Consider the following 27,827-nt stretch of genomic DNA (forward strand, 5'->3'; position numbering starts at 1 on the left):
CACCTTCGTTCCCTTCAGTTTATTTCCTTGCTTCAGTAGTTCTCCTTTGAATTTCATATTCGTGAAGGTTATTTTTACAGCTCTGTTATCATTTTTCTTTGGCAGGAGATGGCAGGAGTTGATGTTGTCAGGGTTCAGGACAATGTCCTTCGACTCCAGGTAGTCAATGACCTGTTGTTCAATCGATTTTGTTTCTTCGTCACTCGCGTAACTCCTGGGTTGTATCTTTAGGCCTGTGATGATGACATCTTTCTCTCTTTCCTTTTGTTCCAGCTGTTCAACCCTGGCGTTCAACAATTTTATTTCTTCAGCATTTCTTTCATTCTTTTCTTTCAGTACCTTTGCTTCACTTTGTAGGTTTTCCAGTGAGTTTTCCAGCGTCTTTTCCAACGACTTTATCTCGGCAGATAGGTTTCGTAGACCCTCGCGTATCATCTCCTTGACCTCTTCCAAACCCGAATTGGGTTCTGAAGGGCCTCCCTGCGGTTTTTTCACCATTTTTCTTCAGTCTTGGGCCCAATTTTTCAGGCTGTTCAGCTGTAGCCAGCTGTAGCCAAGGTCGTGTTATCGGAGCAAATGAAAACACGTCTGCTCTCTCCAAAGACCAGAGACAATCAGCCAGAGATGCTAACAGAAAGCTAACACAAGAGGAAGGTTAAATTTAATTAGGTTATTTATTTCAGACTCAGTAATTGTGATTAATTATAATTGAACTTTAGTAATTGAGAACGTAATTGTAATTGGAAAAATTGAGCAGTAATTGAACATGGATAATTGAAGACGTAATTCTAATTGAAAAATATAATTGACCCCCAACCCTGATTGATATGCTCCACCTTTACCATTTTTCAATAAAATAAATACAAAAACAACTAAAATAAGGTTTGTTTGTTTTTTTAAAATAATAATAATATTATTGGGTTTTTCTTGGTTAGTGGATTGTAAAAACACACGCTGTGATAATGAATGTAGTTTTTGTGTTCCTGATTTCATACCTTGTTCTTTGTTAACATCCTCTACAGCTTTCAGTATCTCTCCTTCAACATATTTGAGACTCCAGGGATACTCGTCATCCTCCAGCAGGATCACATTGATCGTAATCTCTTCCACACCCTTTCTGATGTCCCAGCACGGAGCTCCAAGGATCCCCATAATCACGCACCAACACACCAACCAAACACCTCCACCTCCACCCATTCTGAGCACAGACATCTGAATGGTTTCAAGAATTCATCGCTCCTCTTCTTTCAATTGATCCAATCGTTCCGATGTATCTAAAACAATGACAAAAACTCTCGACTTTCCCAAAAATTTAGCAGAAAAATCCAACACCGAGTTAGTTATCCTTCCAGCCGGCGACTTCTGAGGATTACACTTCCTCTTTCCTGCTGCGCCTCTTTTCTTTCCACTTCTACTTGTTAATATACAACCTTTAGTGACAGAGGCAGGCCATATAAACATCACTGTGTAGCACCAAGGTCAGCATGAGTTACAGGTTAGAAGCAGACAAACACGTGGTGCAGAGGCTTTAGATGGCGGCGAGTTTGTTGAGAACACAGAAGATAAAAGACTAAGTAACAGCAGAGTCTGTAAAATAGAAAGTATTAGGGTGTTTGCAGTCTGAGTTGTAAAACCTCACTAATATTTGGTGTGTTTAATTAGAAAACTAAAACACAGCCATGAAACATGAAGAGGTTTTTTTTTTTTTTTGCTTTTAATAAGAAATGTGCTCCTTCAAATGACAAAAACATTACCATGTAATTATTTAATGAGGATGCAATCTGCGTCGAGTGGAAATCAATGTTTTGAGATGGCATCAATATTGATTTTTGGTTATTTGGAAATACATCCATAATGTACATAGAGTACATAAACAAAGTACATAGAGAATATGTAAAGGTGTCATTTATTCAGACAACTGATCCTCAGGAAATCCACTTTGATCTCCTGACATGTTTCGACTGTCAACTGTCAGTCTTCATCAGAGGCGTCTGATGGTCGTTTTAATGTTTTCTTGACTTTGCATAATAATTCCAGCAAAATTCAGACAACTGTTCGTTCCTCAGGAAATCCACTTTGATCTCCTGACATGTTTCTACTGTCAACTGTCAGTCTTCGTCAGAGGCTTCTGCTGGTCGGTTTGATGATTCCTTTGATGTTTCCTTGACTTTGCATAATAATTCCATCAAAATTCCTGAGGAACAGTTGTCTGAATAAATGAAAACTTGATGGAAAAAGTACAGAGAAGAAACATAACATCCATTTACAATATAATAGTTTGGGTTTGTCTTCAATAGATCTTTCAACTACTTTTTCAAAGGCCTTGTTGGGACATTAATACTAGTTTGAAACCTGTAGGTTGTGTTGATTGTCAGGTTTAAAGGATATGATAATTTTTTTTAAAAGCATTACATCTCAACTCATCAAACATTGAGTGCATGAATCAGACCAAAGTCCTTTCATTTATCACCCGGCTGTACCTGTGTTTACCTTGGGCTGTTTTGTAGGCCATTGTTCCTCGAATTGATTTGGAGATTGTCATCTTTGTTTGTTTAGTCTGCTCACAATTTGCTTTGAATACACCATCCATGTTTTATAAACTATTCTCTCAGAAAACGGATTGGATCAAAGCTGTATTTCATAATAGAAATAGGGAAATTAGGTTTCTGTCATAAGTATTGGATGTACAGTATGTGGTGATGAAAAATGGAAAACATTTTGCAGCAAACAGTATCTCATCATCTAACACAGAGACAGGCAACTTTTACCTCAGCGGGGGCCACGAAATGTGATTATCTCATTCAACGGCCACATTAACAACAATCATGTTAGGATTTAAAATAATGAACAATTTGAGCATTAACAAAGGAAAGATAAAAGGGTTTTGTGTAGTCTTTGTTGTCATTTTGGAAAATTATCTCATTTTGTGTGTGTTTGTAGTTGTTTGGTGTTTTTTGGAGTCATTTAGTGTATTTTTATGTTTTTATTTTATTTTATATATAAATTTCTTAGTTTGTGTGCACTTTGTGTTTCTGGATTCATTTTGTGATTTTTTTTTGCGATTTGCATATTTGTATTCTCGTTTTGTAAATTTTTCAGCCATTGGATGAATTTTGGTTGTGATTTTGTATATATTTCTCTCATTTTGTGTTCTTTTGTGTAAGGGGGAAATGGAATAATTTAGTGTGTTTTTGTCATCATTTTTGTGTTGAGTCATTTTGTATTTCTTTCATTTTGTTTATTCCTGTGTTGTGTGTTTTGCAAGAACATTGCGTTTTAGGAGTAATTTTGTGTATATTTTTTAAATATTTTTGGAGTTTGTCATTTTTGCATTTAACATGGGGGCCGCACAAAATTCGACCCAGGGCTGCATGTGGCCCCCAAGCCACCAGTTGCCAACCCTGCACTAATAGTTAACATCAGACTATTCATTACTCCCAGTGTAAGGTTCAACAACACCAACACAAATCTTGTCTGAACACAGCAACAGATATACAGTATGTGTGTTAAATATTGGTTTATTCTCCAATTATTTTTCGAAACTTTTTTTTTCTCTTTATAAAAACCACATTTTAAAAATCTAGCATTCAAGTTGAGCCTTATTCTTAACTCATTGTTGAATGCAACCCATTACTGATATCTAGTGGCAGTGCAGTGCAGTCTTATCAGTTGAGTACACAGGCCTTTAGATAACGTATCATATTTTATGTTGTCCCTGTAGGAATTGCGCCAAATGGTGAAGTTGTTAAAAGTGAAGTTATCTACATTTATATTTCTTAAGTTATAAGAGACAAAAAACAGCTTACAGGCTGAAAATGACTATATATTTATGTGATATCAGTTATTTCAAAGTATCAACAGTGATTTCAACCCTATACATTTTAAACACATAACCCATAGACATCCGTGAAGACAATAATAGGTTTTATTCAAACATGGTGTGTCACAGTGATGTTACTTATAGAAAATAGCTTGTGAAAACAATATATAACAAACGCACACGTAAAGTGTTACCAGGATGAGACATTAAACTTGTTAAGAGAAATCAACACCTCACAGAAGACCTGACAAGCTTCTGTGATGGTTTGTTTTTTCTTTGTGTTTTGAAACCATAACAATATCTACAATGAAGAGTACAGACAATATACAAAACAACTATACAGCTTATTATTTAGATGTTCACATCTTCATTAGACAAGGTCTTTGTAGATATTAGAAAAATGTGTTTGGAAAAGTTTTTCATGTTGTTTTTGACAGTAACGTGTGTTTTACCAGGGTAGGGTCATCAGAGTGAGAAGTTTACATTTGTAGAAGCACCTAAAATGCAGCTTTAAAATGACAGATAATAAATAGTCAATGAATAACTAGGTTTCTTTGTAGATACAGAAGGCTACACATGGAAGATTCTGTTGCTAGGTTGATCATTTAAGTTTATTTCACAGTACGAATGTGTAAAACCAATGAGTCCTAAATGCAATACGAGTTCATCCTCATGTGGTTTTATTTATTTATTTTCATTTATTTTTGTCCCATAACTTTACCATTTTCTATTTGATTTATTGTGATGCATAAACACACATATTTATTTTTTTTACTTCAACCAATGTTAGCATATCGCTTTTCATTCAACTGCAGCTTACAAATCTCACCAAATTAATTCAAACTTTTGAAATTCATTGTTTGAGCTTACGTGACACTGAATGAATGAGATTATAATGAAATCTTTTCACTTCTTATGGATTAAAAAGTTTAAAACTACTGTGTATGTGTGCTAAATTTGTCTATTGGCTTATGGCTAGTACTAATTTGGCTAATTAGCTTACAGCTAGTACTAAATTGGCCTATTAGCCTAAAGCTAGTGCTAAATTGGCGTATTAGCTTATAGCTAGTGCTAAATTAGCCAATTAACTTATAGCTAGCTAGTGCTAAACTGGCCTTTTAGCTTGTAGCTAGTGCTAAATTAGCCAATTGGCTTATAGCTAGCTAGTGCTAAACTGGCCTTTTAGCTTATAGCTAGCTAGAGCTAAATTGGCCTTTTAGCTTATAGCTAGCTAGTGCTAAATTAACAAATTAGCTTAGAGCTAGCTAGTGCTAAATTGACCAATTATCTTATAGTTAGCTAGTGCTAAATTGGCCTTTTAACTTATAGCTAGCCAGAGCTAAATTGGCATATTAGCTTATAGCTAGCTAGAGCTAAATTAGCAAAATTAGCTTACAGCTAGCTCGTGCTAAATTGGCCAATTAGCTTACAGCTAGCTTGTGCTAAATTGGCCAAATAGCTTAAAGCTAGTGCTAAACTAGCCAATTAACTTATAGCTAGTGCTAAATTTGGCTATTAGTCTAAGCTAGTGCTAAATGGCCTGTTAGCTTATAGCTAGCAGCTTAGCCCTTAGCTCAGGGGTGTCAAACTTATTTTACCTCAGGGGCCAAAAATAGTGCAATTTGATTCTATAATAGTGGGTTGTACCACTAAAATAATTATCTATTAATAAAAAAGAACCCTAAATCTAAATTTATGTTTTAGTGCAAAGAAGTATCAATATGTAATCAAGATATTGACGTTTATTGAACGATCCTTTAGCAACACGTTTTTAAAAAAACTACAATTTTAATAAAAAATAACTTCAACTTCAACAACAGTATGCCTCAGTTTATTTAACCAGACAAGAAACACTAACAACAGAATTTTATTTACAACAAAAACATTGTGTGTACCCCTTCTCTCCGTGTAACAGTGCACTCCCTGTGGTCAAATATGAAATGTATTTGTTACAGTATAAAAGAACTACAGTAGTTGTGCCAGCTACTCGTACAGTGTGCGGCCTAGTGATCAAATAAAGACAATTTCTTATTTCATCTCAAAGGCCGGTGTCACGGTCTGAGTTTACCTCCGTACTGAGATTCTCTTTCAATCTCAGCACGTGACCGCTACGTACTGAGATGTACCCGTGCTGGGTTAGCCACTTACAGAGATTGCTGTACTGATTTTAAAAAATGCTTAAAACATCACATCAGTCGACCATCGATAAAATAATAAATAAATAAACAGAAGTAAAAAAAAAAAAAAAAAAAAAAAAAAAAAATCAATCAATGATCAAAAAAATATGATTGACATGATCAGATTTCTATGAATACCACCGCTTATTATTTGTTTTTTTTTTGGAAAATAAACTATTCCTTTTTGTATTGAATTTTATCATAATCATGTCTTTTAGGAGAATAAACTATTCCTATTTTTCCCCAAGAAAAGGAGCCATTCAGCCCACGTCAAATAACATTAGCTTTGAAATTGAATTTTCAATCTCAGCACGGCGGAAGTAGCAAAAATTCATTTTCCGGTAGTGGGCATGCTCATAATCGATTTCAGTACGAGGTCAACTCAGACGCCACGGTCTGAGTTCAACTCCAAAGTGAGATTATAACCCAAGCCAAACCCCTAACCCAACACAATAAACAAATAAAACACGTGTCCATTCACTTTGAAAACAAGTATAAATCATTATTTTTTAGCAAAAATTCATTTTCCGGTTGTGCGCGGATCTGCATATATGCGCGTATACAATCTCAGTACGATGCGAACTCAGTACATGACACCGGATTGGGACCTCCTGAGGGCTGGCCACATGTTTTTTGTCACCATTAGGAAAATATTCCAGCTGATCTTTGACCATAAGATTATGTGATGATATTTAGAGGGTAATTCTCACCCCCATTTTCTTTGCTCTCCCTTAACTTTCAATGTGAGTATCTACCATATCTTATTTAGAATGTTCGATTATTCTATTCTTGTTAAAAGGTGAAATTCAACATCTCCTTGTCTGATTTATACCCATAAAGTCAAACCACTTCTTTTTCTCATTGACATAAACTTACTTCCATGTGCTGTACACATCAAATAAATCTGCTTCTTCTTATATTTTCACTAAATCTTCTACCCTGTGTCATTTCCACCCAAACCCTCAGGCCTGGTTATCCAGTGGCAAACACTCCTCTAATGTCTTCTTTACCACAACTAAACCATAGACCTTCATAAGAATTGTGGATTTTGGAAAAAAAAAAAAATTACTTTAGCTACAAAACTAAGACAATTTTTTCACACAAATAGGTTAAGCTGAAACTGTGCATATAATTTGTGTTGATGCTATTTACTTGATGTGTAGCATCCTGTAAATGACAGACATGGTAAACAGCAATGCTTGTTCTTTTGGGGGGAAACTCTCTTTAATTGCTATTAAAAAAAAAAAAAAGAAAGCAGCTGCATTGTGAGTAAAACATTGTCAGCCTTTAAGAAGTATATTTGAAAAGTTGAAACTACCTTTGGTCTAATCACCCAAATTGCAAATGATCTCACAGTGCATCAGTAGAGAGTTTTTATGGCTGACTTGTGTTGAATTTGCTCCAGCTGTAGCTTCCTTGTCCTATTTTATCAAGCTAACCCCCTTTTCTCCTCGTGCCCCTTAAACCCTGACTTTCCAAACCCTTTCACACCCTTGACTAAAACATTCGTACCATGTGTAAAAACTGAATCCCGCTTAAGAAAACATTCACTGATACATTCAAAGCTCAATTTCCAAAACTAATTTAGAGCCACTCCTGACATAGAACCATAAAGCTCAGTTCTCTAAAAACCCTCGAATTTATAGAACCTAAAATAAATTAAATCCAAGTGCCTTTTAAGTTCAGCCCCTGGTCCACAATCCTTTAGGAGCTGATGATCTGACCTGACCAGGTTTCGTGCTTGGTGCCTGGATTCAGGTGGGTGATCACCACCTCAAAAGCCTGGATCTTCTGGTTCTTGGGAGGAATGGGACACACCTTGTAGGTGACCTCGTCTCCTTCCATAGGCACGTACTCCCCTTCAATGCTGCCCAGGCAAACAGAAACAACAAAGACATAACCAATGAGAGTCAAGCTTATTTTTTTACAAATGCTTGTCCAGCTTGAAATGACATGGACGGACACAAGTAAGACGCAAAGTCAAGTCAGCTTTTAAAAGTTTATTCAGTTTTGTTGCAGGTTGAAAACCTTAAAGAAAAGGGTGAAAAGGAGAGAAAGGAATATTCAAATGTTTCCAGACGAATTAACCACCTGAGCTTTTCCTGTTTTGAATGATTTATTTACACATTTTCTGCTATTTATTATTTTTAAAATCGACTTCCAATGTTTGACTATTTCTATTTGTAAAATTAAATCATGTGCTTTGGTGTACGTATCAAAACCGTTTTAATCAAAGTCTAACCTTTTAACAATGTATTTTACCCATAAACTTATTTATTCATTTTAGTATTTATGTAAACTTATTTATCTGAAACTCTTAAACCAATCTATATTACTCTTAAAATGTTAGTGATTTTATTCTTCATTGTTTTAACCTAAGTTACACTATGAAATCACAATAAACTGTTTACCAATTGGATCAAATAGTAACTTAATGTATTTTGACTAAGATGTCTCTCGGCAAACAAATTGGTAAGGCCAAACACTTTGGCTGTAGTTGACTTAAATTTGGGTGAAATGACATACAAACCTGTGCACTGTACTTTTAGAATAGGAGCTTAACTTTAAAATAAACCATAATAATTCAATAAATCTGAAGAGACTCACCAACAATGTCCCTGAGCTCCTCCAATGCATTGTCTGAGTGTCCAAACACACAGGTGTGATACATTTTCAATCGGAGTAGTAGAAGCAGGAGCTTAGACCCAACACTTACAGGTATGTTGGGTCTCTATGTGTCTAATTGTAGAACTACACCTACACCTGACCTAAGGTGGAGTGGACAGAACAGGTGAGAAGTGAGAGAAAGTTAATACGTGTATCATTCGTTTTTCATTATGTAACAAAAACATGAAAAACAAAAAAAAAAAAAAAAAAAAACACCCATTATTTCATATTTGTTTCCAAAACCAAAATGAAAAAAAAGGAATATGCCTTGTTTTTTCAAATTCAAGCTCTTTTGCTTCGGTACAGAAACCGAAAAACGGAAAACGAACACCTTTATTCGTTTTCTTCATTACCGATTGGCCAAAGTACATGACCCGGAAGTGTGCTCTCATCCGACGCTAACGGCTATGCTAACGGTAATTCGGCATGACAAGATTCCTGCTTCCAACTGTGCATCCGAAACATTTCCTTTTCGCTTTTGCCGGTGTTGAGCACAAAACCTCCTCACGGACATTTCGGAGGATTTAGAGACTCTTAAGTGTTACAAAGCTAAAGATATCTCGGAATGTGTAACGCTTCACTTCCGGGTCACGTACTTTGGCAAATCTGTAATGGAGAAAACAAATACCGGTGTTCGTTTTCCGTTTTTCGTTTTCCGTACCGAAGCAAAAGAGCTTGAATTTGAAAAACAAGGTGTTTTCCGTTTTTTTCATTTTGGTTTTGGAAACAAATATCAAATAATTAGTGTTTTTTTTGTTTTTAACAACTGAAAACATTGTCATGAAAGTTTTATTCTACATAGGTCATCCCCGATAGAGGAAATTTTACATCCCAGCCATTAAATTTTATAAAATCCATTTACAAATTGTTAACGCAATTAGTTGATGAGTAACTTGCACTTGTCCTGACACCAAATCTAAATAAACTTGGAGAAAATATTGATTGGAAATATGTTTTTAAATACCAAACGTGTCTAGAGTACGCCCTAAAATTGCATTTTTCTCTTGTCCCACCCCATTGATGTCCAAATTGGACCTCAACTAAAACACTTAAGATATAACTTAAGTTCCCTTTCTTAGGATGTACACACCCTTTCCAAAAAACTAGAATATCATGGAAAAGTTGTTTAATTTCCATAATTCTAAGATCCAAGGGTTTGGAGGAAGACGGGTGAGGAACAGAACAGAACATTGCACCCCAAATCATGACTGACTGTGGATATTTCACACTGGACCTCAAGCAGCTTGGGTTCTGTTCCTCACACGTCTTCCTCCAAACACTTGGCCCTTGATTCCAGAATGAAAGGCACACTTTACTTTCATCTGAAAAGAGGACTTTGGACCACTGGCCAATGGTTCAGTCCTTCTTCTCCCCCTTTTTTTCTGAAAAAACTGAAAAGTAAATGGTGATTTCTTCACAGAATTCAATTTTTTTTAAATCCTGTTTTTGTGGATTTTATGAGCTGGAAACCCAAATTATGTAAAAAATAAACAAATAAGTACTTGAAATCGTTTAAGTTGTGGGCCCTGAATCTATAATCTATGAAAGTTTAACTTTTTGAAAGGAATTATGAAAATTAAACAACTTTCCCATGATATTCTAATTCTTTGGAAAGGGTCTGTATCCTTTTTTATCCAAAATGTCCTAATTTACAATTTGAAAAAAACATGACTAACAAGAACATTTAGAGAGCACAAATCTCCACCAAAAGCCAAGTATCCTCTTTGCCAGATATTGGCACTTTTGATAATTCACAATTTAATGTCTTGGAAGAAATAGTTTTCACCATTAATAACAATACAGTAGGTCCAAATGTATATGCACCCCATTTAAAAAAAAAAAATTGCAATTCAATGTGCAATGTGGATCACATCCGGATGAAACTTATTGGAGTAACTCAGGAACCAACCAGACACAACAGAGTCAAATTTGATCAAGATCGATCAATTACGAACTGAAATATGAGTTTTTGTAACTAATCCAGAATCAGTATATTGATCCAGATCCTGTCCAAAATGTAAAGGAATCTTCCAATAGCGTAAGGTCTATCTTTAGATAAGATTTTGTCAAAATTCAACGAGTACTTTTGACGTAATCCTGCTAACAGACAAACAAACAAATAAATGAGTGTGAAATTATTACCTCCTTGGTGGAGGTAATAACAGTGTTTACTCACTCAGAGATGTGAACGAAGATGTCCTCTCCTCCATGAGACGGACGTATGAACCCATGACCCTGAGACCTGGAGAAGTTTTTACACACCCCTTTATATACAGGACTTGATTTGGCTCGTAGTGTCCTGCATAGAAAGACAATCAGAAACAGACGCAGAAAGGTTTAAATCTAAATTACTTTACAATTTGGATTCTTTACAAAGAAATAGTCTTATTATAAAAAAGCGAAGGACTCACGCTGAGTATGTGCGGGTGCGTTTTGTAGGCAGTGGACTGGGCGGCTCTCCGGGCTGTGGAGGTTTCCTTTCCCTCGCCCAAACCCGACTGCCTTCCCTCAGGAAAGGGAAGGAGAGCTGCAGGGGGGTGCGAGGGGAGGCCAGAGGCAGCGAGGCTTCTGCTGCTGAGGAGGAGTCTGCTTCTGACATCTTCACAGGTAACACCTTTTAGATTGCCCTCTTTTTGGATCGCTCCAATGGCACTCGAACACAAAGGGTGGAGGGTTACACCTCCTGCATGGTGGGAGTGTTTGTGAGAGCAGGAGAAATTCAAGGAGCAACTCAGGCAGGACTGGTGGAGGAGAGCGACAAGGGCAAGAAAGGAGAGTTCATCAGAAACTAACAGAGTAAAGCTGTTTTTTGTGACTGATTTATGTCATCTATGTGACCATAATCAACCTTACAGCTCTGTAGTTAAAGGCTGAATTGAAGGGGTCCAAGAACAGAGCCCTGAGGAACTCCACAGGACAATAACTTCGCTCCTCCAAATAGGATTTAAACCAGTACAGTGCAGTACTTTTCCATTTAGTCCAACCCATGTTTGTAATCTGTGCAACATAAGAAACAAAAAAAAGCTAACATAGGGTGACTATATGTCCGGATTTACCCGGACATTTCCTCTTTTCACATCTTGTCCGGACCGGATTTTTACAAACTCATCAAAATGACGGGTTTCCTGAACACATTCATTTAAAAGACCGTATCGCCACTAATATTTGCTCAGCTGGAGAAATTCCAGCAGTTTCTGAAAGCTAAGAAGAATCTCTTTACATTATCATGTCATTACAGTGGCTGCTTTTCATGTCTTTGTTATAAAGAGAGAAATTGTTGTTTAAACCTTATGGACAATAGCAACTGATAAATCTATTATATTGTATTTTGCCGTTACAAGGTAGATTCAAGGAAACATTGAGTACTTTGAGTATTTCAAGTGTCCCCTTTTTTAGAAATCAAAATATGGTCACCCTAGCTAACATAGCCAACTCTGCCTTCCTCGTAATTTTGAAAATGTTGCACTCTCAAGTAAAAACACTCTGTAGTTTAATTCACCATGAATGATCTGAATAGCTCACTGCCACACACCTGATATCAGTCATGTGATTGGTCAATGTTTAAACAGCAGCATTAGTGCTTGGCTGTCACACCTATAGCTTAAACCCTGAAGTATATCAAAGTATTTAACGTTTTGATATTAAAAGGTTTATACTCTTTTGAACAAAGGTTAACTGTTTCAATACATCACAGTGAAGAGCTTCGAGGCTTTCATTTTTGAGTCAGTGTACTGTAGATGGTTCACTAAATCACTACATACACAAAAGATGTGGGCTCGTGATCTATCTATCTATCAATCTATTTATCTACCTATCTATCTAACGTCCACAATGCTGTGTTTTTGTTACAAGCACAAATATAGCACGTCAGCCTCTCAGTATGAATATCTAAAGACTGATGAGACTAATGTGTGTCGGAGAAACTCCCACAGGCTCCATCCCATATCACTCTGTGAGCTGTCGACTGTCAGTCTAAATATAGCCATGAGTGAAGGGGTGTAGGCTGTAGTTTCAAGTGGACCAGAGGGCTGAGAGGCTTTCTGAGGACAACACGGCAACGGAAACAGCTTATTAACTCTAACATAATTTAAGAACAGCAGCTGAGAGAAAGCCTGTCTCCCTAAAAGTTTACAAACATACACCAAACATAGAGATTTTGACTTTGACTAAATTGATGGATGGAACAAAAAAGCTCAAATTAGTTTTTAATCATGCTGTCACCCAAAACTCATGTATTTGTATTTGTACCATGATGTAGTGACCAACTGGTGCCATGTAGGTGGATGAGAGATCACCCGTGATGGGCAGAGCTCAGAGGGAGAGGAAAAGACAGAAAATGGCGCTACGAGAGTTGATGCTGAAGTTCCCAGTAGCACACTCTGGACCAGAGCATGTGTGGATCTAAGTGGACTATTGAGTGTCGCGATGGTGAGAGAAAATAATCAAAAAACGGGGAAAGCGCTGACACTCGGCGTGTCCGGGAGGAGGATGAAGTTGCGTGTGTGGAGAACGACGGGGGAAAGACTCGGAGGACGGCCAAAATACAGTAAGCAATCCAATCAACTCTGACCCAGATAGTAAAATAATAATAATGTTGCCATCAAAAGTCTGGTTTCAGTGTTGTTTTTGTAGTTTTATGGAAGGAACCCAATGTTGAGGTGTCCCTAAAGTAAAAAAAAAAATGCTTCAAAGGCACTGACGGGTTTTTTTTCAGAAAAAGGTTTTTTTTTCTCAGCTTTTTGTCACAAACTGGCGATTTGTGTTCAACTGCTGATTATGGAAGAACAAAACAAGCTAGAAACAAAATTTCAGAATCTGGTTTCAGATTTCAGATTGTCATATACAAAATATTTTTTTGAAAGATCAGTGAAAATCCTCCAAAAACGCCTGACAATATGGGGTTGGCTGCTCTGAAAATGGCTGGCAGTGAATGAGTTAATGTGAAATTATTGAAAGAACTCTCAGTTTTCCTACATTTTCCTTAAATTATTCAAAAAAATGTCCCCATATTAAATAAAAATGAGTACTCACAAAATCAAGGTTTTAAATGAATATCCTACAGGAACTGAGAGCACTGCAAAAACAAATTGATTAGAGAAATGTTGGTATATGTATTCCTATTTCCAGAGATTGTTGTTTACTTTTCCACCCATCTGCATACCTGCTTATCCTGAACAGACCTTAATGTTCAAAGATGTTTGCTCACGCCGTCTTATTTATTCCTGACTTTCCTCCTGGGGGCTCCTCCTGTTTTTCAGGGTTGTTCATTGTCATGCAGAGACTTCACTGAACATTTAGATTAAAAAAAAAAAAAACCTTCATCATCCCAGCTGTTGGCACTAACCATGAGGCTGATATCAATGATGTCCCAGTTGAAGGAGAACACACAGATCTGCCATCAGGGATTGGCAGGAATATGATGTTTAAATTATTCACCAGCTCCTGTTCCACCAGCCCCACATATTGGGCTAAAGGGGTGTCAGCTATGGGACAAGTATAGTATAATGCAGTGATTTCCATTCTACTTTGTCCCCTGTACCCCCTTTGCATTTTTGTCAAATCATGTGTACCCCCTCTTAAGTACCCTGTCATCATTTTTACAGGCTTTTTCATTCTCCTTAATCCCTAAATGTGTCTCAAACATTGGTTCCCTAAGACTTAATCTACAAATTAAAAACAATGAGTGAAATTACCAATGCAACTTTTATGTGATTACTTCTGCTATATAAAATAAGGATAATTATTGTCTCCCATTGTCAGAAGAAGTGGAACAAAATAATCCTGTTTCCATAAATTACAAGACAATAATAGTATTTTATTGACCAATAATAGTTAGTTTGTGAAAAAAAATAACCTAATAAAGGAACGAGGAACATTTCCTGATTATTTTCAAATTAATTGTTCAATCTTTTCAAATACCTCTTGCAACATGCTCCTGTACCCCTAGGGGTACGCGTACCCCCGTTTGGGAACCACTGCTCTACAGCATGAAATAATTCTGTTTCAGTGAATTACAGGAAAATATAATATTTAGTAGTTTGTGGTGAATTTGTCCACAAAAAAATAGCCTAAAAAAAGAACTAAGAACATTTCGTGATTAATAAAATCCAATGCAATGTGCTCCTGTACCCCTAGAGGTACGCGTACCCCTGTTTGGGAACCACTGGAGGATGGTGTCAGCATGTTCAACTTGAAGGAAGGAAATGAGCTCAGCAGAGGGACAAAGGAGCAATGGGAGCAGCGGGACTGTGCTGGTCCATCAGCATGGGGGACACGTCCAACCCACTGCAAACCCCCCCATACCCCCACCCACCCCCACACCCACCCACACCGGCCTCCTTCTGTAGCTGAATGCTGTGATCTGATCATGGAATCAATCATTGTGATTTCATGATCAGAGAGGGTACAAGTGTCCAACACACATGATGAGACACACACACACACTGAGCACATGAAGGTATGAAAACAAGAAGCTGCGCACACACACACACACACACACACACACACACACACACACACACACACACACACACACACTATAGATGATCTGATCTGATTGATTGGACGATTGATCTCACCGGGAATGCTGTGATCGACTGTCCCCAACGCGATCCGCTGATGGTGAGCCTCTGTCTTACGTAAGGCTGTGAATAAGTGCGATGCTCTCTGTGGCTGATGGAGCGCACACAGCTGATGACCGTCAGGGGGCGGGGCTTACAGACGCTCTTTGTTCAGGCCTTCATAGCAGCAGCTCCATGAGTACAAGAGGATCCTCTCACACTGTGTGTGTGTGTGTGTGTGTGTGTGTGTGTGTGTGTGTGTGTGTGGGTGTGTGTGTGTGGGTGTGTGTGTGTGGGTGTGTGTGTGTGTGTGTGTATATGACATACGGTTCACGATTTGCATGTCACAATATGATATATCCCGGTACCACACAATACGTGATACATCACGATAAATCGCAATATCAATAATTACAAATTTCCTCTTTACAAGTAAAAAAAAAAATGGTATGAAGTACAATTTATTTTTACTTGCGAGAACAAGTAAATGGTAACTAACCGTAATTCAAGTACCAATATCAAAAAACAAGTAGTACTGTGCATGTTTATAAAACTGTCAAATTACATTTTTCAAAAAAAACGTTTAACTTCTACTTCTGCAACAGATTCAAATTATGTTAAGTTCTTAATTAATTAATTTATTTTATTTTTTTAATTGACCACATAAAAGTGCCCATGTTTTATGGAAATAGCGGCCCCAACGAACGCACAAAATTACACAAAAACACAAAATGAGTACAAAATAACAGGACAATATTCAAAATGATGAGTGAAATACACGACAAGCATAAAAAATTGCAGTGTAACACACAAAAGTACAAAAAAAACCGAAACTACAATTTGTTTTAAAATATATAGACAACAAAAATTCACGATGACTCCAAAAAAAAACATACAAAATATTAACAGAAAAATACACAAAACAACCAAAATAGAAGAAAATTATGCAAAACAACTCCCAAAACACACAAATCAACAGAAATAGACTAAATCATTTTCTGTTTCCTGTATTAAATCTCAGATTTGTCTATTATTCTAAATATGGACATATATGTTGATAATGTGACCAATCACATTTTTTGTGGCCCTCGCTGTGATAATAGTAACCTATCCTTGATTAATGACCAACCTGAAGATTAATGCAGCGAACAATAGTGTTTTGCATGTCATTTGTTTTTTTTTATTTTGTATATTTATAACTTTTTTTGTGTTATTGGAGTTATTTATTTTGTTTTTGTGAGTTGTGAACTAGTAAGAAAATACCATTTTATAATTTTCCAGTGGTTGGTACGCACTAACATTCAAATTCACGGTGTAACAAATATTTAATGTCTTATGAGGGTTTTCCCATCCACTCAACAGGCCAACTCCAGAACACAAAATTCCCACTAATTAAAGTACTTCTAAATTTCTTTAACAGTCACTTACCTTCACAATCCTTGGAAAATGTATTGCAGTAAACCAGATGCATTTATTTTAATACATCAATGATACTATTTTTTAATACCTATTTTAGGCATGAGATTTGTTTCTTTTAATCAGATGTTAAAACCGGATTTTTTAAACGTTGTTTTGCCATTCCTTGGATCAATAACAAGTAAATGTTCCAATAAGTCATTTAATAACAGCAGTGAAGTCATTGTATATTAATGTCATCTCTGATTTATTTTCATTTTACAGCCCATTGACGTCTCTGAAACACAGAAAATTATTCCTGGGAGCAGAAAAACAAACACTCAAAGCTCATGGAAAGAAATGCTTTACACACAGTCTAGTTGTGATATAAGCCTTCATCTGATTGGCTTGTTAAGTTTGCAAAGAAGCAACATGTTAGACCTCAGAGATAACACGCACTGTTTCAGATGTTTCACTTTTAGAGAACTGGCCCAATACCCAACAAAACAGGGTGCTGAATGAGCAGAATGGAGGAAGACTATGTCCAGATGACCCTGTGTCAGAAAAACAAACTCAGGCTTTGATAATGTGGCATAAAAAGTGTTTAAATAAATAGTTTGGAGTATTCGAAAAAGGAGCCGATAGGAGTGACCGGGGTAGGAGTTTAGGGACAGGGAGGGTGGAGTTAAATATATTTTCTCGTCATTGAAATATACTACAGTTTTCTGTCAGGTTAAAGCTACTTCTGTTAAACTTTCACTCACGCTTCATAGACAGCAGATCCCAGCTGGAGTTAGCTTATTTAAGTCTGGCTTGAACATCCTGCAGATTTCCTTTAGTTTAGTAACCATGAGCTCTTCTTCACTAAAGAGCTTTGAATGAATGAAGCTGATTATCTCCATGCAGAACTTAACACAACCATGTGCAGCTGCTGAAAAACAGTGGTTAAACAAACAAACAGGGAGTGTGTTGTAGCGTCACTAAAGTCAGCGTTTACTACTCCATCATAGACAGCTTTTCTCTTTGATCACACTATGTAACATGGTGAAGTTATGTGTGCTGAGAAATGATCACAAATAATAACAATTCAGAGTATTAAAGCACAACTTTAGTCCAAACTGTAGCTAACGGTGACAAAGAGGCAATCGTCCACATTCGTTGTCATCCCCGTGTCCTTTCCCCTCCCTGACAGACAGATGTTCCTCCTGTTCTGCACGCTCACTACTGCAGCTCCTTCATCCTGTTGAGGGCGGAGCCTGCTTTGAACCAGCTGATCTGCGTCTCGTTGAAGCTGTGGTTGAGCTCCAGGGTCTCCTCGCTGCCATCACTGTGCTTCACTACAGCAGTCAGAGGCTGAGAAAGAGAAGAGCTGGGCTTTAGGGATGGATCTTTATTACTGACAGTTACCAGCAGACGGGTTTTAAACCAGCAGCTCTTACCTTTCCTGGAGCAAAGTCTTTCAGTCCTCTGATGGCGATGGTGTCATCTGGAAGGATCTTATCATAGTCTGAGGGGTTACTGAAGGTCAGTGGCAGCAGACCCTGCTTCTTTAAGTTGGTTTCTATGGACAGAAATCAAAGATGTTTTCCCTTTATTTTCAACACAAACATTCTCAGCCAGATCAATACATTTGATCATCAGATTGCACAATACTGTAGTGCCCAATGCAAAAAAAACAACTCTAAATGACCAAATAATTCATTTCTCAGTCACTCCAAATACACAAACTCAATGAAATGCTACAATATTTGCAGGAATCAGTCATTTTTTTGCAAATTGTTGAAAGAGCTTTTCAAAATCCCCAAATGTTCCTATATTAAATAAAAATTGGTCAGAAAATGCACATTACACCTGTTTTTAGCCTCTCTTCACTGGCTCCTGGTTCATTTTAGAGTAGATTTTAAGGTTTTATTGTTTGTTTTTAAGACATTACATGGATCGGCACCCTGTCATCTTTCTGATCTTCACATCTAATCACTGAGGTCTGCTGACCAGCAGCTCCTGGTTGTTCCAAGGTCTAGGCTGAAAACTAGGGGAGATTTGGCCTTCTATGTAGTTGCTCCATGACATTTGAACAGCCTACCCCTCCTTATTAGGACCTCTCCTACAGTGGATAGTTTAAAAACCCATTTATATGCTGTGGCTTTTAAACTGGTATTTTTGGTTCTGTATTTGTATTTATTTTATCTAATTTATTTTTACTTGTTTTTTTCTAACCTCTGTAAAGCACTTTGGTCAATGTCTGTTTTAAAATGTGCTCTATAAATGAAACTGACTTTACAAAAATCAAAAAAAATCTGTCACTCATTGCTTGGATATTGTTGGTGCCTTACATACCATTTACAAATGGAGGTGCACACTAGGGCATAATAATGCTGAAATTGCTCATTTTCCCACCTATATTCTGCAGCCCACTTCAGATCAAACTGGTCCTTATTTGGCTCTGACACCCATGATTCTCAGTCAAAAATAGGAGTAATAAAGTGTTTGTTCTGTCACTGTTGATGCATCTTTATGTGTAGAGAAATATTACCGTGGATTCTGGCAAAGCTTTTGACAATAATGGCTCTAGCGCCCAGATGTCTGGGCTCCAGCGCCGCGTGCTCTCTACTGGAGCCCTCGCCGTAGTTGTCGTCTCCAACTGCAACCCAGGAAACCCCGTTTGCCTGTGTGATGAGATTTAGAGCCAGATTCAGAGTCAAGGCTTTTTTTTGTTTAATGAAGATGAAATCAAACTGGAAGAGAGACGTTTATAGCTGCAGTTTTTTTTAAGAAAACAGAAAAAGACAGTGTAGGCCTCATAGATCAATAAATGAAAGTTCATTTGCGCAGAAAAAAAAAGATGTAAACAGTTGAAATTGCAGCTTGGGTTTGTTTTAATCTGCACCATAAACACTCATTGATATTTTCCGAAGTTTCATGCATTGCATTGTGGGATGTGGAGTCCTGTAAACAGATGCATGGAAGAGATTTTACTTCATTCTTACTGTGATTTCTTGTGGACAGAGATTTACTTCACAATATCACACAACACATTAAAGTTCAGATCTTTACATGTAAACACCAAAAAATTTTTTAGTCACATTTTTAATTCTGTGAAAACACTAGAAATGTGTTGGGAAGTCACTTTGGCAGATTTTTTTTTTTGGGGAAAAAAATAATTCATGATGAGAATGAAGTAAAAACACTTACATGCATCCGTCTACTGGACTCCATATCCAACAATGCAATGTGCAAAACTTTTACAAAAATGTAAATAAACTGAGTTTACTATAGAGATCAAAACAAACTTTTGAGTGGCAAATTCAACCGTTCACATCTTTTTTTTGGATCAAATGACCTGTGATTTATTGATCCGAGACCCAAACTGTGTCTTTATCTGATCAAAAATATTGATTTTCAACTGCTTTAATAAAGTAGTCGACTTCTGGCAGATAATTGGTCCATTGAGCGTTTCCCTCACCTTGTAGTGACGAGCCACATCAGGAACTCCTCCGTACTCTCCTGTGAGGTGGTTCTTGATCTTATTGATGGCGTCGTTCTCGCTGTTCACTGCACCAATCAGCATGTTGTTGGAGATGTTGTCGAGGTGACCGCGGAACTTGAGCCACGGCCCTGCAGCGCTGATGTGATCTGTGGTGCATTTTCCCTTCACCTACACACACACACACAAGAGAAAGACACGGTCAACCTGGGACTACTTTTCCTCTTCCTCAGCTTGACGTCATATCAGCGAACGGACCTTGATCAGAACCCGTAAGTCCTCCAGATCGTTCCCGCTCCATTTGTCAAAGGGCTCCAGCAGCTGCAGCCTGTTGCTCTGCGGGTTGACGTCCACCTTCAGACCGGTGCCGTCGGATGGCGGGTGCTGGTAGGTGTCCTGGCCTGGGTCGAAGTCTCTGCTGGGGAGCTCGTCTCCAGTGGGAGGCTTCAGCTTGAACTTCTCTCCGTTGGGGGCAGTGAGAAAATCTGTCTCAGGGTTAAAGTTCAACGTGCCTGCGATGGCGAGGGCAGTGACGATCTGTGGGATGAACAGGAGGAGGAGGGCAGCGTTACACGTCTGTGTGGTGGTGAAACAGAAGATTTGAAGGATTTTCCTGCTGTGCTGACCTCAGGTGACGTGACGAAGGCGTGGGTGGCAGGGTTAGCATCGTTCCTGGCTGTAAAGTTCCTGTTGTAGGAGGTGACGATGGTGTTCTTCTCACCTTTTTTCACATCACGTCTACGCGCACACACAGATCAAAGTTACCAAAACATCCCAGGTCATAATTTTAATTGTAATTGAAAAACTGCTGCTGTTTTAATCGTAACTGCATTATAATTGACTTTAGAAAATTTACTTTGTAAATGTAATTAGCATGGAAATCCTATAATAATGGTCTATTGTCATTTGAGAATCAAGGAGAACCATGTGATGGTTCTATGGCTTACACATACATAATTAACAATCATTAAAATATGTTTCATATCAAGTTTACCAGTCACTTTTTATTTATTCTACCATTTTAAAAAAAATAATTAAATCGAAGGCTATACTGAAAAAAAGGCTCAGACGCTCACACAAACATTAAAACTTATATTTTCATGGATAACGAAGCCTAACAAGGAAACCAATGATGAAAAAAATTTAGATGATAAATAATTGTTTTTGTAAATTCTAAAACTGATTTAAGACATGGGTCAAAATTATGATCAGTAATTGTGATCAATTGTAATTTAAATTCAATAATTGAGAACGTAATTGTAATTGACTTTCAGAGGAAAAAAAACAATTTTAATTTTAAATGTAATTAGAAAAAATGCCAGTTGCTGTAATCAAATTAAACATGGATAATGGAAGATGTAAATGTAATTTAAAAACGTAATTGACCACAACCCTGCCCAACACTAAGTTTAAAGAGGTCTCAGACCAACATCTACCTGTCCCACTGTCCAATGCAGGGTCCACAAGCGTTAGCCAGAACCACACCTCCAACATCCTCGAGGATCTTTGACTAAAACACAAGAAAAACAATCTTTGAGTGGCTTCCTTTGTGATGATCGTGAGGAGTATTTAGGACATCAATGGAGCTGCTTTCACATACATAACCATCTCTCTCTATGGTGGCACGGATCTGTTCTGATCCAGGGGTCACAGTGAACTGAGCTTTGCACTTCAGGCCTTTGTCCAGAGCCTGTTTGGCCACTGACGCAGCACGACCCATGTCCTCGTAGCTGGAGTTGGTGCAGCTGCCAATCAGACCTAAAAAGTGAAGAAACCACACAGATTATTAAAGTACAAATGTTGGCAGTGAAAGCGGTCGAGAAAATGTTGAGACGTTCTTTAGTTAAACTGGTCGTGGAGGTAAAGAACTCTTACCAACTTTGACCTCCAGTGGCCAGCCCTTTTCTTTTGCCGTTTTACCGACGTCAGACACTGGGTGAGCCAAGTCAGGAGTGAACGGTCCATTGATGTGAGGCTTCAACTGATGAAGGAAACAGGACAAATGATTTATACATCATACCTGCTCATCTTCTCTGATTTATCTACTTCCTGCAAGAATCCTAGACGTGTTTGACTTCAATGAAACAAAACAGGCAGAACAGTGGCTCTCTAAGACCAGGAACTAGAAATCTCAGATCCAATAATAAAAGAAAAAAATAGCAAGCTGATATGCTGTGGAGTGAAAAAATAATCCCTTAATTCTGTAAAGCGACTGAGTGTCCAAAAAAGCGCTATGTAAAATTGATGCACTATTATTATTATTATGCTGCATGTATGCAGATTGTAAAAAAAATTATGAATTAAAATATGAAGTTACACAGGATTGGCATTGTAAAGTTGGGTCTAATACCAAACACGAGAGAACATATATAAGTTTTTAATAGAAATATAATCTACAAATGTATATCAATAGGTTTATTAAGTAATAGTTTTGACATGGAATAATCATGCATTTACTGATTGGATGGTTTTTTGTTTGTAATCTTGACCATGTAAAAGCTCTTTTGTGGTGTTATAAGTGATAAACCTGCATATAGTTATACTTCAGCAACATTAGAGTAACTTTTGTATCGTTAGAATTCTTAAAACCAGCCATTTTCCCCCTGGGATTGATAAAGGAATTACGATTCTGATTTTCCTGATTGACCAATTGTGAAAATCTTAAGCGTGTTGTAGGCTGGCTCGCTGAACAACAGAAGATTTTTTTAATCAGCATAATCGATAATAATAATAATAAATCATCCCCCTGCATTACATTGTTACTACTGGAGTTTTCTACTGGTGAGCAGTGTTGGTTTACTCCACGTCAGGCTAACATACCTCGTCCAGATTGATCTCCACCAACTGGTCGTACTGGCAGTCTTTATCTGCTACCAGTATGTCTGAGAATTCATCAGCCAGAGCAGCGATCTCTGAAACAAACACATGTAGGTGGAGTCAGTGATGCGACGTATCCCTTTAATAACAAAATACTCAGTAGCGCTGATGTGCTTACCTCCACGTCCAGTCTTCTGCAAGTAGGTCCTCATGCGGTGGTTGTAAGGGAACACGGAGGTCGTCGCTCCGATCTCTGCTCCCATGTTGCAAATGGTGGCCATACCTGCAGACGCAATGACAAACATTATTCAGACTGTCGATGAAGTCGTGTGACGTTTAAAAAAGGCCTTTCTAAAACCGACCAGTGCAGGAGATGGAGTCGACTCCCGGCCCGTGATACTCCACGATGGCCCCAGTGCCTCCTTTCACAGTCAGGATCCCAGCAACCTTCAAGATCACGTCCTTGGGAGACGTCCAGCCAGAGAGGGATCCTGTGAGTTTGACACCGATAACCTGGACCACACAAGGAAATCATTTAAAGTCAATGAGTGAGGAGGTAAATAAAGAGCAGAACGGTGGGAAAAACTCAAGACATTTGTGAACCTGTGGACATTTGAGTTCCCAGGCGATTCCTGCCATCACATCTACAGCATCAGCCCCTCCCACTCCGATGCAGATGGCACCGAGTCCTCCACCGTTAGGCGTGTGGGAGTCTGTGCCAATGAGCATTACTCCAGGGTAGGCGTAGTTCTCCAGAATGATCTGTTTCACACAGTTAGAGGAGTATGAGTAGCTTCATGATGAATGCAGCAGCAAAAGTATTTAAACCCAAACTCTGTTTAAACTGATGTCATACTAACCTGGTGGATGATTCCAGAGCCTGGTTTCCAGAAACCAACTCCATACTTTGCTCCAGCACTTGCCAAGAAGTTGTAGACCTCATGGTTGACTTCCTATGAACACAAGTGTGTTATAGTTCCAATACAGTAATGAAGATAACGCACAGAAGTATCCTCCTCCTTAAATGTTTAATTGTTCTAAAACTTTAATAAATCAATCAGAAAAAAACTTTATTGAGGGATTGGAATGAAATCCAAAAGCAAAATCACCATCATTCTTAAATTAATTACCATGTTAATTTAATTAAATGTAATTTGAGTATAGAACCGAAAGCGTGCTGCACCTTGGCTCTGGCCAGGTCCTTCACTCCCCCCGTCTGGGCCTCGATCAGGTGATCACAATGGATGGTGGAGGGGACGGCCACCTTGGGCAGGCCGCTGCTGATGAACTGGAGCATGGCCATCTGTGCGGTGGCGTCCTGCATGGCCACGCGGTCAGGCCGCAGGCGCAGGTATGTGCGGCCGCGGTCGATCTCCTGGTTGTGGGGGTCATCTAGGTGGCCGTAGACGATCTTTTCTGAGAGGGTGAGGGGTCGGTTGAGTCTGAAAGGTTGAAAAACACAAACATTAAACTATGTTTTCTTTGTTGCAAAAGAAGTTTACGGTTTAATTTTTATTTTATAATAAACAAAAATCAGAAGAAAATCAGATAAAATCAGATATGAGTGAGAAACTATTTATTTTCAAAAATAAAATGTCAAACTATAGATTCGAATTATGTGAAGCAGTAGAAATATTATATCTAAATAATAATAACAGTTTGTAATCGTATAAAGTGTTTTTTCTTTTACATTATTTGAAAAAGGCAACTCAAATGTACTTTGTTGAATGTTTGCATTTTTTTATGTGTATTATATGAAAGGTAACTTGAATGTTATCATTTATGTTGGGCGTATAAGCATTTTTGAGTCAGTCTTATTATATATTTTTAAATTGTGATTCGTGTTTGAATATTTTCTTGTTAGACTGAAACAAATAAACTGAAAACTGAATAAAAGGCAACACTGTGACCTCTGACAAACATCAAACATTTACAAAGATAAGAGGGTGTTTGGGGTAAATAATCCCGTCAGCCAGGACACAAACAGACTGACCTTTGTTGCACGATGTCAACATTGGTCTGCAACTTCTTGTAGTTGACGAAGGAAGCAGGCTCGTAGCGGCTCATGGCCACGTTGGCCTTCGCTCTGTACGCCGCAGACACATGGAGGCGTCTGGCACCGTGGCCCAGAGCCACCTGAAGACAGGAAACACATTGACACAGTGTGAGCTTAATCACAGCGTAGTGTAAACACAAAGAAACGTGCCTCATTTGTTTGGATTGTTCTGGAAACGTAAAGTAAGCTGCAGATTAAGTAATAAGAAGAAGAAAAAAAACTAGATTGTGACTTCACGCTGCTGTAAAACCAGTTCCCAGACCGCTCGGCCAAGTTTTGTAAACAACTCTGGAGTATCAAATGTCAGAGCGTCCAGCGTGACCTGACAAATACACACTGGTGGAACTAGTGTGGCCTTGCTCAATACAGTTGGATTACTTTAAATGTATTCAGAGAGTGTTTACAACCTGCAGCTAGTGACAGTCTGCAGACCTACAGCACTTGTGCCAAGATACAATGTAGCTTTGATGAAAAAATGTAGTTAAATGCTTTTAATCATTAACTCTTATACAATGGGGTGAAGTTAAATTGAACACTGGATTTTGGACAGTATAAAGAGCAAAGTTGTCGTTTTCTGTTTCCTCCAATGATTGAATACTTGCAGCAGGGAAAACATTCATTAGACCAGGGTTTCTCAACTGGTTTCACCCTGAGACCCACATGTTGCCAAGGCCATTAATTCGTGACCCACTTTTTTTTTTTTTTTTTTAGAATTCTTCAAACCAAGTTTTGTTTTTCAACAATAGCTGTTGAAAACACACACATACATAATCTTTTTAAAACCATAAATCTATATATTTTCATGTGCAACATGCATTTAACAGCATGCATGTCAAAAAAAAGTTTCTTTCAAAATAAAAGACAAGTCCAACATGAGAGACATTATTTTTTATTTATTTATTTTTGACCAGCTATCCGCGACCCACCTATTACTGGTCCGCGAACCACTTTTGGGTCCCGACCCACCAGTTGAGAATCACTGCATTAGACAACAAAGACCGCAGTAGACAGGCAGCTTGTCTAAGAAGCTGCAATTGGAATTTTTAAGTCACAAATTCCACTTTATAAAACTAAAATGAGGTCATTTAGGATATTTTGTCTCAAACACAGGCAACGAAACAATTGTGCAATTGTGAAAAATGTTATAATCCTATGACTTTAGATGTTTTAAAAGCAATAATTATAACTGAATTGGTTTTCAGGTTTTATTTTTAAGACCAAAACCTAAATTTAAACTAAAGTAATCTCCCTCTGGGATCAATAAATTATTTCTGATTCTGATTCTGATCAGGAGTAAAAAATAAATAAAATAAAGAAGTCAAAAGAACAATTAAATTATAATCAATAAATCCACTAAAATGCTGTGAGCGACCTCTATTTGAGGTCAGTGTGAGTTTAAACTGGGTACAGTTAAATTTTTATTCATGACTTAATGGTCTGTGTTTAGCAGATCTACAGTAAAAACTCTTCACAGTTCAGGTTAATGTGGCACAGCTACACTTAAAAGATTCATTTATACCCATTAACTACACCAAGAACAACAGTCACAGTATTTTATGCTTGTATTAGTGGACATTTCAAACATACACCTTCCTGGCAGGGTTCATCACAACTTAGGATATTTTCATTTAATGGTTACAGGAATGTGAAACATTGCCATTTTTCCCCAGTCACTAATTAATCCAAGAATGAAACATGACCTTTGCATCTGCACAATGTGATCAGGAGGTCAGTTCTCGACACAAATGTAAAAATGCACAATCAGCCAAAGTAATTCCAACATAAGCCTGACTGCACTGTATGTTATATTTACTATCACATGATAAACACAGGGAGATAACCGTGCTCACTAGCTGTTTATATTGCTGTTATTATGACAGTGATCTGATACTCCTCATGTGTCCCGGACTGAACCGTCCCCCCCCGGGTGTCGCTCTCCAGTCCTCACTGGCCCACTGGAGCCTCTAACCTTGTGGGTAACCTTGATAGGTCCAGCACTGCCGACCCGTTCAGTCCAGTCCGACTAAAGTCATGACATGAAGGAAACAGCAGCTGATGTAGTGCAGACTCAGTCTGTGATAATAACTCCGTTTGTTATCAACGCCCGCTGCGCTCACAGCAGCCCGGGACACGGTGACCTGGCCCGCTAGCAGCCCGCGCTTTCCCAGCCTGTTTAACCCACTTATTCCTCTCTTTCTACAGCTCAAGTGCCTCACCCATAATGTGGTGAAGCTAGCCAAACACATGACAGTCTCCACGACACAAGAACCCGTAGAAATAGTCTCTTTTAGGCTCTTACCTGGAGCCGGGCGACAGTGAGACAGTAGGTTGCCATTTTGTTCACTGACAAAGATGTGAGGGTCGTAGTGACGACACGCGATTGTAAAGGTTTCCAGACTTCTTCTACTGCTCAGAGGTTGTTATTACCACCACCTGCTGGAGCTTAGACGCTACTACACATTCACTGCTTACCGCCCATCCATTCAACTCATGCTGCCATCATTCAAGCATTTAAAAAAATCGAATGATTTTTATTTTGAAAATTCGAGTTTTTAATTTTATCTGACTTTTTTGTTTACATTTGTTTACCCTTTGAGTAGACTATATGTGTGCCACAGGCATGTTTAATATTTTATTCACACTATTTTGAGATGCTAAGGGAAGAGTTTATTTTTATTTTATTTTTAATTGTAATGTTATGTGTTATAGAATATGTAATCTGATTTCTTAATCAGATCATTTAAGCTACTGTGAAGTTGCTGTTTTGCTTAAACCTGAGTTAAAGCTTGAAATAGTTGAATGACACAGCCTCATTTACTCGTTATTTTGAGATTGTTCTATGCATTTTAAC

The 27,827-nt window shown here is 38.0% G+C and overlaps 3 protein-coding genes across 3 annotated transcripts in view; all 3 read right to left on the minus strand.

Moving 5' to 3' along the window:
• The window catches only part of gucy2cb (guanylate cyclase 2Cb), a 30,025-nt gene extending 28,603 nt beyond the window's left edge, over positions 1–1,422 (minus strand). Inside the window, exon 1 of the mRNA XM_028476644.1 lies at positions 996–1,422. Coding sequence (XP_028332445.1) covers positions 996–1,212 — 217 coding nt within the window. The 5' untranslated portion in view covers positions 1,213–1,422. The remainder of the gene's footprint in view (positions 1–995) is intronic.
• Positions 1,423–6,140: 4,718 nt separating this feature from the next.
• On the minus strand, positions 6,141–11,415 carry csdc2a (cold shock domain containing C2, RNA binding a). The gene is made up of 3 exons (XM_028476652.1): positions 11,076–11,415; positions 10,841–10,963; positions 6,141–7,864 (listed from the first exon to the last, which is right to left on the minus strand). The coding sequence occupies exons 1-3, from the start codon at positions 11,261–11,263 to the stop codon at positions 7,702–7,704; spliced, it is 474 nt and encodes a 157-aa protein (XP_028332453.1). The 5' UTR covers positions 11,264–11,415; the 3' UTR covers positions 6,141–7,701.
• A 6,290-nt stretch (positions 11,416–17,705) lies between these two features.
• Positions 17,706–27,412, minus strand: aco2 (aconitase 2, mitochondrial). The gene is made up of 17 exons (XM_028476645.1): positions 27,276–27,412; positions 24,914–25,056; positions 24,104–24,362; positions 23,781–23,873; positions 23,524–23,682; positions 23,283–23,433; positions 23,099–23,203; positions 22,924–23,015; positions 21,979–22,084; positions 21,704–21,861; positions 21,540–21,613; positions 20,730–20,841; positions 20,362–20,640; positions 20,083–20,274; positions 19,153–19,285; positions 18,059–18,180; positions 17,706–17,972 (listed from the first exon to the last, which is right to left on the minus strand). The coding sequence occupies exons 1-17, from the start codon at positions 27,309–27,311 to the stop codon at positions 17,841–17,843; spliced, it is 2,346 nt and encodes a 781-aa protein (XP_028332446.1). The 5' UTR covers positions 27,312–27,412; the 3' UTR covers positions 17,706–17,840.
• Between the last annotated feature and the right edge of the window lie 415 nt (positions 27,413–27,827).

The sequence above is a fragment of the Gouania willdenowi genome, chromosome 19 (assembly GCF_900634775.1).
Source record: "Gouania willdenowi chromosome 19, fGouWil2.1, whole genome shotgun sequence".
Taxonomy (NCBI): domain Eukaryota; kingdom Metazoa; phylum Chordata; class Actinopteri; order Blenniiformes; family Gobiesocidae; genus Gouania; species Gouania willdenowi.